General features: G+C 41.1%; 3 protein-coding genes across 3 annotated transcripts; all 3 read right to left on the bottom strand.

The window, feature by feature from the left end:
- Positions 1-466: 466 nt before the first annotated feature.
- On the bottom strand, positions 467-2,197 carry LOC118209878 (olfactory receptor 10J1-like). The gene is made up of 2 exons (XM_035385594.1): positions 2,146-2,197; positions 467-1,725 (listed from the first exon to the last, which is right to left on the bottom strand). The coding sequence occupies exons 1-2, from the start codon at positions 2,186-2,188 to the stop codon at positions 749-751; spliced, it is 1,020 nt and encodes a 339-aa protein (XP_035241485.1). The 5' UTR covers positions 2,189-2,197; the 3' UTR covers positions 467-748.
- A 4,225-nt stretch (positions 2,198-6,422) lies between these two features.
- LOC118209875 (olfactory receptor 6N1-like) lies at positions 6,423-8,245 on the bottom strand. The gene is made up of 2 exons (XM_035385590.1): positions 8,071-8,245; positions 6,423-7,671 (listed from the first exon to the last, which is right to left on the bottom strand). Exons 1-2 carry the CDS (start codon positions 8,186-8,188, stop codon positions 6,695-6,697), a joined length of 1,095 nt encoding a protein of 364 aa, XP_035241481.1. The 5' UTR covers positions 8,189-8,245; the 3' UTR covers positions 6,423-6,694.
- A 2,596-nt stretch (positions 8,246-10,841) lies between these two features.
- On the bottom strand, positions 10,842-12,356 carry LOC118209164 (olfactory receptor 6K3-like). The gene is made up of 2 exons (XM_035384324.1): positions 12,229-12,356; positions 10,842-11,818 (listed from the first exon to the last, which is right to left on the bottom strand). Exons 1-2 carry the CDS (start codon positions 12,344-12,346, stop codon positions 10,842-10,844), a joined length of 1,095 nt encoding a protein of 364 aa, XP_035240215.1. The 5' UTR covers positions 12,347-12,356.
- Positions 12,357-12,889: the final 533 nt, after the last annotated feature.

Raw genomic sequence — 12,889 nt, 5'->3', positions numbered from 1 at the left:
CAAAGTTAGTTATCTAACATTGGTGAGCTATCCATTTTTGTGTTTTTCACTATACCTGTAGGAACAACAGCAGCAACAAAAACAACAACAACAACAACTAATAATAATAATAATAATAATAATAGTAATAACAATGGGCGGCATGGGGGTGCAGTGGGTAGCACTGTCGCCTCACAGCAAGAAGGGCGTGGGTTTGAATCTCGGCTTGGGGCCTTTCTGTGTGGAGTTTGCATGTTCTCCCCGTGTCCGCGTAGGTTTCCTCCGGGTACTCCGGTTTCCTCCCACAGTCCAAAGACATGCAGGTTAGGCTAATTGGAGACTCTAAATTGCCCATAGGTATGACAGTGTGAGTGAATGGTGTGTGTGCCCTGCGATAGATTGGCGGCCTGTCCAGGGCGTATTCCTGCCTCTCACCTAATGTACGCTGGGATAGACTCCAGCACCCCCTGCGACCCTGACCAGGATAAGCGAGTATAGATAATGGATGGATGGATAGATGGATGGATGGATAATAACAATGCTACATGTGTAGCTGAAAACACTGCTGAATGGTGAAAAAATTAATATGGCTTTTGCAATGACTGTGTAAAGCTTTATATTATTAAGGTCACCAATGTTGGATGTGCCAGAAAATATATTTCTTTGCCAAGTCCCTAGATTATTCACAAAAAAATGAGTGACATGCTGAAAACAAAGGGCCTATATGTGTCACAGCATAAACTGAGATACATAAAACTGACAAAAACATTTACTGGGGACGTAAACGAGAGAAACTTATGAAAACTTCATTGATGTGGAAATGTTTTAGAATAGCGGTCTTTAACTCTTTATTTCTCAAGCTGTAAATGATGGGGTTCGCAAATGGAGTCAGTAAACAGTTCATGATGGAGATCAAGATGAGAACATTCGGATGAACATTTTTTACCGTGGAACTTATATAGACACAAAGATGTGCGAAGTAGAACAGGATTACAATGCTGAGATGTGAGGAGCAGGTGGAGAAGGCCTTTTTACGGCCGTCTACAGAAGACATTTTTAAAACTGCAAAAATGATTTTACTGTATGTCCAAATAATGACAGATCCTGGAACCACAATTACTAGTAAAGCAACCCCTAGAGCTGTGAACAGCAGGATTGTTGTGTCCAAACAGGACAGTGCGATTACTGGAGGGAAATCACAAAACCAGAACATGAGGTGGTTCCCACAATAAGGTAACCTTGATGCGTACATTGTAAGTGGAATCATCGTTAAAAATCCGGCAATGCAAGCAAAGACTGAGAGTAGAACACACATCCGGGGATTGATGATATCATTGTAGCGTAGAGGATTGCAAATTGCCACATAGCGGTCATAGCACATTAAAAGAAGCAAAATGCTCTCAGTAACCTGAAATGTCAAATAGGTGATCTGCTGCAAGAAGCAGCCGGAGAAAGAAATGGCAATGTCATTCAGTAGGCACACCGATATCATCTTGGGGAGAACGCTGGTTGTGATGATGATATCTGTTAGAGAGAGACTGCTGAGGAAAATGTACATGGGTGTGTGCAGTTTGGTCTCCAGCACCACCGCAAAGAAAACCATAAAGTTACCAATGAGCACTAGAATGTAGACCACCAGGAGGAGAACAGAGAGCTCTGTGTAGAAGTGTTTGAGCCCCAGCTCTCCCCCAGCAATGAGGAACTGTTGGATGTGGCTTTGGTTGTAGTCCAGCTGTTGATTGGCATCTGAAAAGTAAAGTTAACCAAGTTTTAAAAAGAATTCTGTAAATGACACAAAATATTTAAAAAATAATAGTATAAATTCTGGAAGGATGTAAGCAAGACTAATAGAATGCAGAGTGTAGCAAGAACCGGAAGAATAATAATAAGAAGACTAATAATCCTAGTAAAACAATGCAGTACTTTTGCAACCATGGAGCTTGCCCCAAAATAATAACAATTTAAATAATACTACAACTAATAATAATAATAATAAGAAGAAGAAGAAGAAGAAGAAGAAGAAGAAGAAGAAGGAGAAGAAGAACAATAACAACCACAACAGATATGATAGCCCTCATATCTCCCCCAGTTTTATTTTTGTTTAAAATTTAGAAATATAAACGATTGTAATACCCAGCCAATTAAAGTGTTGTTAGTAACACTTACTTTGCGTTTGCCCGGTCGTTCCGTTGGCTCCTTGTGCTCTCATCTTGCCTGCTCGTCTGACCTGCAACTTTTTCTCCCAGGATTCTGTGAGGCTGCTCGTTTTAACAGAGTTCCTCATCGAAGTCAGTCATCACAGGAAGCATCTGTGTCTATGACTGGAAAAGCCCCCTTTATTAAACTTACTTTAGAGGGGGTCATGGGAGCTAATTATACAGGGTGACACCCATGAAGCACCAATTAAATCTATGTGTAACAAGTACTCATGTATGTTTACAAACCAACATGCCCCCCCTCCCCTCCCCATTAGCATCCAGTGTTTCATGAACAGTACAGTCAGGGATTTGTACACATTTATTAGGAAAGTGCTCTAGACACTGAACAATTTGATGAACATCATTATTATTTTGGTTGATTAAACAATGGGGGGGGGGGGTTATAGCCTGAAAGTGCAGCAGTGCTGAGCCGGCATGTTGTGGATCAGGCAGGAGACAGATCGAGCTGCATGTGCAGAGCTGACGCCATATCTTGCAGTGTAGACTCTGTAGTTTTGTTCATGTAGTCTTTCTACAGACAGTGGTCACTGCCACATCCACGCCTGCCTCCTGAAGAGTGTTTCTGATCTGTTGGACAGGTGCTGCGTCTAACCAACTTTCCTCTTTTCTTTCTAAGCATAACCTCCAAGACCCTCAGCAGTCTGGTTTCAGACCCGGTCACTCGACGGAGACTGCCCTGCTCTCCGTCACTGAGTCTCTCCACGCAGCACACGCAGCATCCCGTTCATCTGTCCTAATTCTTCTTGACCTCTCAGCTGCCTTCGACACCGTTGACCATCCTACACTTCTGTCTTCCCTGACAGAATTGGGAATTTGCGGACCAGCCCTCAACTGGATTGCGTCCTATCTCTCCGGCCGCTCCTTCCAGGTTGCCTGGGCCGGTGCAGTATCAGCTCCTCGTCCCCTCACAACTGGGGTCCCTCAGGGCTCTGTCCTTGGTCCCCTCCTCTTTTCTCTGTATACTAGGTCCCTTGGCCCTGTTATTGCCGCCCATGGCATGTCATATCATCTCTATGCAGATGATATTCAACTTTTCTACTCTTTCTCTCCCACAGACACTCAGATCTCCGATCGCATATCCGCCTGCCTGAGTGACATCCAGAGCTGGATGACCAAACACCAGCTCAAGCTCAACACAAGCAAAACGGAACTTCTCCATATTCCTTCTCTTACCTCTCCCACTTCTCATCTGCCCATTTCTTTAGGAGACACTCCCCTACACCCTTCACAGAGTGCCCGAAATCTTGGAGTTGTGCTCGACAACAGGCTGTCACTCTCTGAGAATATCGCGGCAACCACCCGGTCGTGCAGGTTCATCCTGTACAATATCCGCAGAATAAGACCACTCCTCACCAATTATTCCACACAGCTCCTGGTCCAGGCCATGATACTGTCACGTCTGGACTACTGCAACTCCCTCCTGGCTGGCCTCCCAGCATCAGCCACCAGACCCCTTCAGCTCATCCAGAATGCAGCAGCACGTCTGGTTTACAACCTCCCTCGTGACTCCCACGTCACTCCCCTCCTCATCTCCCTCCACTGGCTACCAGTGCAAGCTCGCATCCGGTTTAAGACACTGGTGCTTGCTTTCCAAGCAGTCAAGGGGTCAGCTCCTGGTTATCTGCAGAAGATGATCAGACCCTACAAGCCGGCCAGATCGCTCCGATCGGCTACTACAGGGCGGCTGATTCCTCCCCCAACACGAGCAGCAACAAGGTCTCGACTCTTTGCAGTTCTGGCCCCACGATGGTGGAACGATCTTCCAGTGGAGGTCAGAACAGCAGAGTGTCTGAGCACCTTCAAACGGAAACTCAAGACGCACCTCTTCTCTGTGTACCTCTCTCCTCTTCCCTAAACCCCCTCCCATAACTTAAAAAAAAAAAAAAATTTTTTGGTTCAGACTATCTTGTTTCTCCTTAATGTATGCATCATAGTAAAGGCTTTTTATCTGCATGTTGTTCAATGGACTTAAGTGGACTTGATCCTGAGTTTTGGTTACACTGTTGTAAGTCGCTCTGGATAAGAGCGTCAGCTAAATGCCTATAATGTAATGTAATGTAATGTTTGGAGGTTCTTATTTTTGTCCATTACGGTGAGAATTATTTCATCAATAACAGAAGACATCTCCCTGGGCCTACCATGCCCTTTCAGATTACTGAGCTCACTAGTGCTCTCTTCTTAATTATGATCCAAACTATTGATTTTGGCAAGCCTAAGGTTTGGTCAGTGTGTCTGACTATTTTTTTACTGACTGCTCTTTCTTTGGCACAACTCTGGTCCACATGCTGACAAATGCCAATAACAGACTCCAAAGGGAGTCAAGAACCTAATGTCAAAACTAGATACTGAAAGGTCAGTTAAACCTACACAAAGGAAGCAATTAAACACACCTAGCTAATTAGGAACACCCGTGAACCAATTTGTCTCAGATATTATGGTGCACTGAAATTGTAATGGTAGTGCTGTAATTTCTACATGGTGAAACCAAAATGGATATAAACACCCTTTAGGAAAAAGATAAGAACCTGCATTTTAATTGTTTTATTACAAATGTAAAAATGTTGAGTAGAGAGCCAAATCAAGAAAATATGTCTTTATCCCAAACATTATGGAGGGCACATTATTTTAATGCATTTTTATTATTGAAATTACATATATTTTGAAGGTTTGAAAAATATAGAAATGCTTTGTAATTTATGGACCAAAACACTTTAAGTTAAAACAGGTCACAAAGAAAATACATTAAATAAGACCGTAAAGTTACCATTTGATAATGATTTTAATGGAAGACATTAAGGTTTGGTAGAGAGCAAACCCCTTCTCTGGCACATCCAAACATAATTATGTAAAGCATGTACAAAGAAGCATATTTGGGGTTTAACTCCTTTTTTCTGGCACATTTACCCTTATTCAAACCTTTTTCTTCAACATTTTTGAATGTCCCATTTCTACCCATCAGTTTCAGTACTTTGAATAACCAAAATCCAGTGTTAAACCAGAGAACAAGTGATGTGGTACCAGTAATGGGAGATGCAGTGTGACAGAGATTTGCATACTATGTATGGCTTATGGGAAATCAAACTTTAATTGCAATAAATGCAGTACCCTCCCCAATTTATGACCAAAAACCATAGATACTTTCTTTCAATACAATACATAAATAAATAATCATCACTCCCCCAATCGCTGCCTCAAGAAATAAAATTTAGTCCCAGACATGACTGTAAGTTTTGGCTTGGCTTGGTATGTTTTTTTCATTATTTCACTGATGAATCACCATTAACAGCATTGCAGTTTTAGCTACAAGGTCCCCATGAGCAGTACTTACTGTATGCAGTGTATAACTGTCAGGATCAAAGTTAGTTATCTAACATTGGTGAACTATCCATTTTTGTGTTTTTCACTATACCTGTAGGAACAACAGCAGCAGCAAAAACAACAACAACAACAACAACAACTAATAATAATAATAATAATAATAATAATAATAACAACAATGGGCGGCATGGGGGTGCAGTGGGTAGCACTGAGTGAATGTTGTGTGTGCCCTGCGATAGATTGGAGGCCTGGCCAGGGTGTATTCCTGCCTCTCGCCCCAATGTATGCTGGGATAGGCTCCAGCACCCTGTCATGTAACGGGTAGGGGGGACCCAAACGCAGAGGGAAAAAAAAACACAAACTCAGAAAGGGAAAATTAACAAAGACTTTACTTACATGACAGGGGACAAAAAAAAAAAACAGGAAACCAAAAGGCCACGGAGGGCACTACCAGAAAACACACAACAGAAAACTCAAAATTCAAAACACACACAGAGCAGAACACAGGTAGGACAGAAACCAGGCAGGAACTAACAGGCAGAAACACACAGGCAGAAACACAGTCACACACACAAGCAGGTCAAAGCACAGGCAGGCAGATACATGTAAGTCAAACAAACACAAGGAACCAGCACCCGAGTCAAGGGAACAAAGAACTTAAATAGACAGAGGGTAACAAGACACAGGTGAACTAAAAAAACAATCAACCCAGAAAAGGAGGGGATAACAAGACACAGGTGGGAACAATGATAGAATAACGAGACAACAATAATACAATTAACAGGGGGGAGCAGGACACAAAACAGAAGTGCCGCCATCTGGCGGCCCAACAACGGAAACACAGACAGGAAAACACAGAACCATGACACACCCACCACAACCCTGCCCAGGACAAGCAGGTATAGATAATGGATGGATGGATGGATGGATGGATGGATAATAACAATGGTACATGTGTAGCTGAAAACACTGCTGAATGGTGATAAAAATGAACATGGCTTTTGCAATGACTGTGTAAAGCTTTATATTATTAAGGTCACCAATGTTGGATAATGTGCCAGAAAATATATTTCTTTGCCAAGTCCCTAGATTATTCACAAAAAATGGTGAGATGCTCAAAACAAAGGGCCTATATGTGTCACAGCATAAACTGAGATACATAAGACTGACAAAAACATTTACTGGGGACGTAAACGAGAGAAACTTATGAAAACCTCATTGATGTGGAAATGTTTTAGAATGGCGGTCTTTAACTCTTTATTTCTCAAGCTGTAAATGATGGGGTTCGCAAATGGAGTCAGTAAACAGTTCATGATGGAGATTAAGATGAGAACATTCGGATGAACATTTTTTACCGTGGAACTTATATAAACACAAAGATGTGCGAAGTAGAACAGGACTACAATACTGAGATGCGAGGAGCAGGTGGAGAAGGCCTTTTTACGCCCATCTACAGAAGAAATTTTTAAAACTGCGAAAATTATTTTACTGTATGTCCAAATAATGACAGATCCTGAAACCATAATTACTAGTAAAGCAACCCCTAGAGCTGTGAACAGCATGATTGTTGTGTCCAAACAGGACAGTGCGATAACTGGAGGGAAATCACAAAACCAGAACATGAGGCGGGTCCCACAATAAGGTAACCTTGATGCGTACATTGTAAGTGGAATCATCATTAAAAATCCGGCAATGCAAGCAAAGACTGATAGTAGAACACACATCCAGGGACTGATGATATCATTGTAGCGTAGAGGATTGCAAATTGCTACATAGCGGTCATAGCACATTAAAAGAAGCAAAATGCACTCAGTAACCTGAAATGTCAAATAGGTGATCTGCTGCAAGAAGCAGCCGGAGAAAGAAATGGCAATATCATTCAGTAGGCACACCGATATCATCTTGGGGAGAACGCTGGTTGTGATGATGATATCTGTTAGAGAGAGACTGCTGAGGAAAATGTACATGGGTGTGTGCAGTTTGGTCTCCAGCACCACCGCAAAGAAAACCATAAAATTACCGATGAGCACTAGAATGTAGACCACCAGGAGGAGAACAGAGAGCTCTGTGTAGAAGTGTTTGAGCCCTAGCTCTCCCCCAGCAATGAGGAACTGTTGGATGTGGCTTTGGTTGTAGTCCAGCTGTTGATTGGCATCTGAAAAGTAAAGTTAACCAAGTTTTAAAAAGAATTCTGTAAATGACACAAAATATTTAAAAAATAAGAGTATAAATTCTGGAAGGATGTAAGGAAGACTAATAGAATGCAGAGTGTAGCAAGAACCGGAAGAATAATAATAAGAAGACTAATAATCCTAGCAAAACAATGCAGGTCTTTTGCAACCATGGAGCTTGCCCCAAAATAATAATAATTTAAATAATAATAATAATAATAATAATAAGAAGAAGAAGAAGAAGAAGGAGAAGAAGAACAATAACAACCACAATAGATATGATAGCCCACATATCTCCCCCAGTTTTTTTTTTTTTGTTTAAAATTTAGAAACATAATCAATTCTAATACCCAGCCAATTAAAGTGTTGTTAGTAACACTTACTTTGCGTTTGCTCGGTCGTTCCGTTAGCTCCACGTGCTCTCATCTTGCCTGCTCGTCTGACCTGCAACTTTCTCTTCGAGGCTTCTGTGAGGCTGCTCTTTTTAACAGAGTTCCTCATCGAAGTCGGTCCTCACAGGAAGCATCTGTGTCTATGACTGGAAAAGCCCCCTTTATTGAACTTACTTTAGAGGGGGTCATGGGAGCTAATTATACAGGGTGACAGCCACGAAGCACCAATTAAAACTATGTGTAACAAGTACTCATGCATGTTTACAAACCAACATGCCCCCCCCCCCTCCCCTCCCCATTAGCATCCAGTGTTTCATGAACAGTACAGTCAGGGATTTGTACACATTTATTAGGAAAGTGCTCTAGACACTGAACAATTAGATGAACATCATTATTATTTTGGTTGATTAAACAATGGGGGGGGGGGAGGGGGGGTTATAGTCTGAAAGTGCAGCAGTGCTGAGCCTGCATGGTGTGGATCAGGCAGGAGACAGATCGAGCTGCATGTGCAGAGCTGACACCATATCTTGCAGTGTAGACTCTGTAGTTTTGTTCATGTAGTCTTTCTACAGACAGTGGTCACTGCCACATCCACGCCTGCCTCCTGAAGAGTGTTTCTGATCTGTTGAACAGGTGTTTGGAGGTTTTTTATTTTTTCCATTATGGTGAGAATTATTTCGTCAATAACAGAAGACATCTCCCTGGGTCTACCACGCCCTTTCAGATTACTGAGCTCACTAGTACTCTCTTTCTTCTTAATTATGATCCAAACTATTAATTTTGGCAAGCCTAAGGTTTGGTCAATGTGTCTGAATATTTGTTTACTGACTGCTTTTTCTTTGGCACAACTCTGGTCCACATGCTGACAAATGCCAATAACAGACTCCAAAGGGAGTCAACAGCCTGAAGTTGAGACAAGATACTGAAAGGTCATTTATACATACACTCAGGAAGCAGCTGAACGCACCTAACTGATTAGGAACACCTGTGAAGCTATTTGTCTCAGACTTTATCGTGCCCTGAAATGTTAGTGGTAGTGCTGTAATTTCTACACAGTGAATCCAAAATGTATATAAATACCCTTTAGGAAAAAGATAAGAACCTGCATTTTAATTGTTTTATTACAAATGTAAAAATGTTGAGTAGAGAGCCAAATCAAGAAAATATGTCTTTGTCCCAAACATTATGGAGGGCACATTGTTTTTATGCATTTTTATTATTGAAATTACATGTATTTTGTTGGTTTGAAAAATATAGAAATGCTTTGTAATTTAAGGACCAAAACACTTTAAGTTAAAACAGGTCACAAAGAAAATACATTAAATAAGACCGTAAAGTTACCATTTGATAATGATTTTAATGGAAGACATTAAGGTTTGGTAGAGAGCAAACCCCTTCTCTGGCACATCCAAACATAATCAAGTAAAGCGTCTACAATAAAGCATATTTGGGGATTAACTCCTTTTTTCTGGCACATTTACCCTTATTCAAACCTTTTTCTTCAACATTTTTGAATGTCCCATTTCTACCCATCAGTTTCAGGACTTTGAATAACCAAAATCTAGCGTTAAGCCAGAGAACAAGCAATGTGGTACCAGTAATGGGAGATGCAGTGTGACAGAGAATTGCATACTGTGTATGGCTTATGGGAAATCAAACTTTAATTGCAAAAATTGCAGTACCCTCCCCATTTTCTGACCAAAAACCATAGATACTTTCTTTCAATGCAATACATAAATAAATAATCATCACTCACCCAATCGCTGCCTCAAGAAATAAAATTTAGTCCCAGACATGACTATAAGTTTTGGCTTGGCTTGGTGTGTTTTTTCATTATTTCACTGATGAATCACCATTAACAGCATTGCAGTTTTAGCTACAAGCTCCCCGTGAGCAGTACTTACTGTATGTAGTGTATAACTGTCAGGATCAAAGTTAGTTATGTAACATTGGTGAGCTATCCATTTTTGTGTTTTTCACTATTCCTGTAAAAACAACGGCAGCAGCAAAAACAACAACAACAACAACTAATAATAATAATAATAATAATAATAATAATAATAATAATAATATTAATAATAATAATTATAATAATAATAATAATAATAATAATAATAATAATAATAATAACAATGGGCGGCATGGGGGTGCAGTGGGTAGCACTGTCGCCTCATAGCAAGAAGGTTGTGGGTTCGAATTTCGGCTTGGGGCCTTTCTGTGTGGAGTTTGCATGTTCTCCCCGTGTCCGCGTGGGTTTCCTCCGGGTACTCCGGTTTCCTCCCACAGTCCAAAGATATGCAGGTTAGGCTAATTGGAGACTCTAAATTGCCCATAGTTATGAGTGTGTGAGTGAATGATGAGTGAATGTTGTGTGTGCCCTGCGATAGATTGGAGGCTTGGCCAGTGTGTATTCCTGCCTCTCGCCCCAATGTACGCTGGGATAGGCTCCAGCACCCACCACAACCCTGCCCAGGATAAGCGGGTATAGATAATGGATGGATGGATAGATGGATGGATGGATAATAACAATGGTACATGTGTAGCTGAAAACACTACTGAATGGTGATAAAAATGAACATGGCTTTTGCAATGACTGTGTAAAGCTTTATATTATTAAGGTCACCAATGTTGGATAATGTGCCAGAAAATATATTTCTTTGCCAAGTCTTTAGATTATTCACAAAAAATGAGTGAGATGCTGAAAACAAAGGGCCTATATGTGTCACAGCATAAACTGATATACATAAGACTGACAAAAACATTTACTGGGGACGTAAACGAGAGAAACTTATGAAAACCTCATTGATGTGGAAATGTTTTAGAATGGCGGTCTTTAACACTTTATTTCTCAAGCTGTAAATGATGGGGTTCGCAAATGGAATCAGTAAACAGTTTAAGATTGAGATCAAGATGAGAACATTTGGATGAACATTTTTTACCGAGGAACTTATATAGACACAAAGATGTGCGAAGTAGAACAGGATTACAATACTGAGATGTGAGGAGCAGGTGGAGAAGGCCTTTTTACGGCCGTCTACAGAAGACATTTTTAAAACTGCGAAAATAATTTTACTGTATGTATAAATAATGACAGATCCTGGAACCGCAATTACTAGTAAAGCAACCCCTAGCGCTGTGAACAGCAGGATTGTTGTGTCCGAACAGGACAGTGCGATTACTGGAGGGAAATCACAAAACCAGAACATGAGGTGGTTCCCACAATAAGGTAACCTTGATGTGTACATTGTAAGTGGAATCATCATTAAAAATCCAACAATGCAAGCAAAGACTGAGAGTAGAACACACATCCGGGGACTGATGATATCATTGTAGCGTAGAGGATTGCAAATTGCCACATAGCGGTCATAGCACATTAAAAGAAGCAAAATGCCCTCAGTAACCTGAAATGTTGAATAGGTGATCTGCTGCAAGAAGCAGCCGGAGAAAGAAATGGCAATGTCATTCAGTAGGCACACCGATATCATCTTGGGGAGAACGCTGGTTGTGATGATGATATCTGTTAACGAGAGACTACTGAGGAAAATGTACATGGGTGTGTGCAGTTTGGTCTCCAGCACCACCGCAAAGAAAACCATAAAATTACTAATGAGCACTAGAAGGTAGACCACCAGGAGGAGAACAGCGAGCTCTGGGTAGAAGTGTTTGAGCCCCAGCTCTCCCCCAGCAATGAGGAACTGTTGGATGTGGCTTTGGTTGTAGTCCAGCTGTTGATTGGCATCTGAAAAGTAAAGTTAACCAAGTTTTAAAAATAATTCTGTAAATGACACAAAATATTTAAAAAATAATAGTATAAATTCTGGAAGGATGTAAGGAAGACTAATAGAATGCAGAGTGTAGCAAGAACCGGAAGAATAATAATAAGAAGTCTAATAATCCTAGCAAAACAATGCAGGTCTTTTGCAACCATGAAACTTGCCCCAAAATAAATAATAATTTAAATAATAATAATAATAATAATAAGAAGAAGAAGTAGAGGGAGAAGAAGAAGAAGAAGGAGAAGAAGAACAATAACAACCTCAACAGATATGATAGCCCACATATCTCCCCCAGTTGTTTTTTTTGTTTAAAATTTAGGAATATAAACAATTCTAATACCCAGCCAATTAAAGTGTTGTTAGTAACACTTACTTTGCGTTTGCCCAGTCGTTCCGTTAGCTCCTCGAGCTCTCATCTTGCCTGCTCGTCTGAGCTGGAACTTTCTCTCAGAGGGATCTGTGAGGCTGCTCGTTTTAACAGAGTGCCTCATCGAAGTTGGTCCTCACAGGAAGCATCTGTGTCTATGACTGGAAAAGCCCCCTTTATTGAACTTACTTTAGAGGGGGTCATGGGAGCTAATTATACAGGGTGACACCCATGAAGCACCAATTAAAACTATGTGTAACAAGTACTCATGCATGTTTACAAACCAACATGCCCCCCCCCCTCCCTTCCCCATTAGCATCCAGTGTTTCATGAACAGTACAGTCGGCGATTAGTACACATTTATTAGGAAAGTGTTCTAGACACGGAACAATTAGTTGATCATCATTATTATTTTCGTTAATTAACCATTGGGGGGGGGGGGGGGGGGGGGGGGGTTATAGTCTGAAAATGCAGCAGTGCTGAGCCTGCATGGTGTGGATCAGGCAGGAGACAGATCGAGCTGCATGTGCAGAGCTGACACCATATCTTGCAGTGTAGACTCTGTAGTTTTGTTCATGTAGTCTTTCTACAGACAGTGGTCACTGCCACATCCATGCCTGCCTCCTGAAGAGTGTTTCTGATCTGTTGGACGGATGTTTGGAGTTTT

The sequence above is a fragment of the Anguilla anguilla genome, chromosome 12 (assembly GCF_013347855.1).
Source record: "Anguilla anguilla isolate fAngAng1 chromosome 12, fAngAng1.pri, whole genome shotgun sequence".
Lineage (NCBI taxonomy): Eukaryota > Metazoa > Chordata > Actinopteri > Anguilliformes > Anguillidae > Anguilla > Anguilla anguilla.
This window is presented reverse-complemented; position numbering and strand designations above follow the sequence as displayed.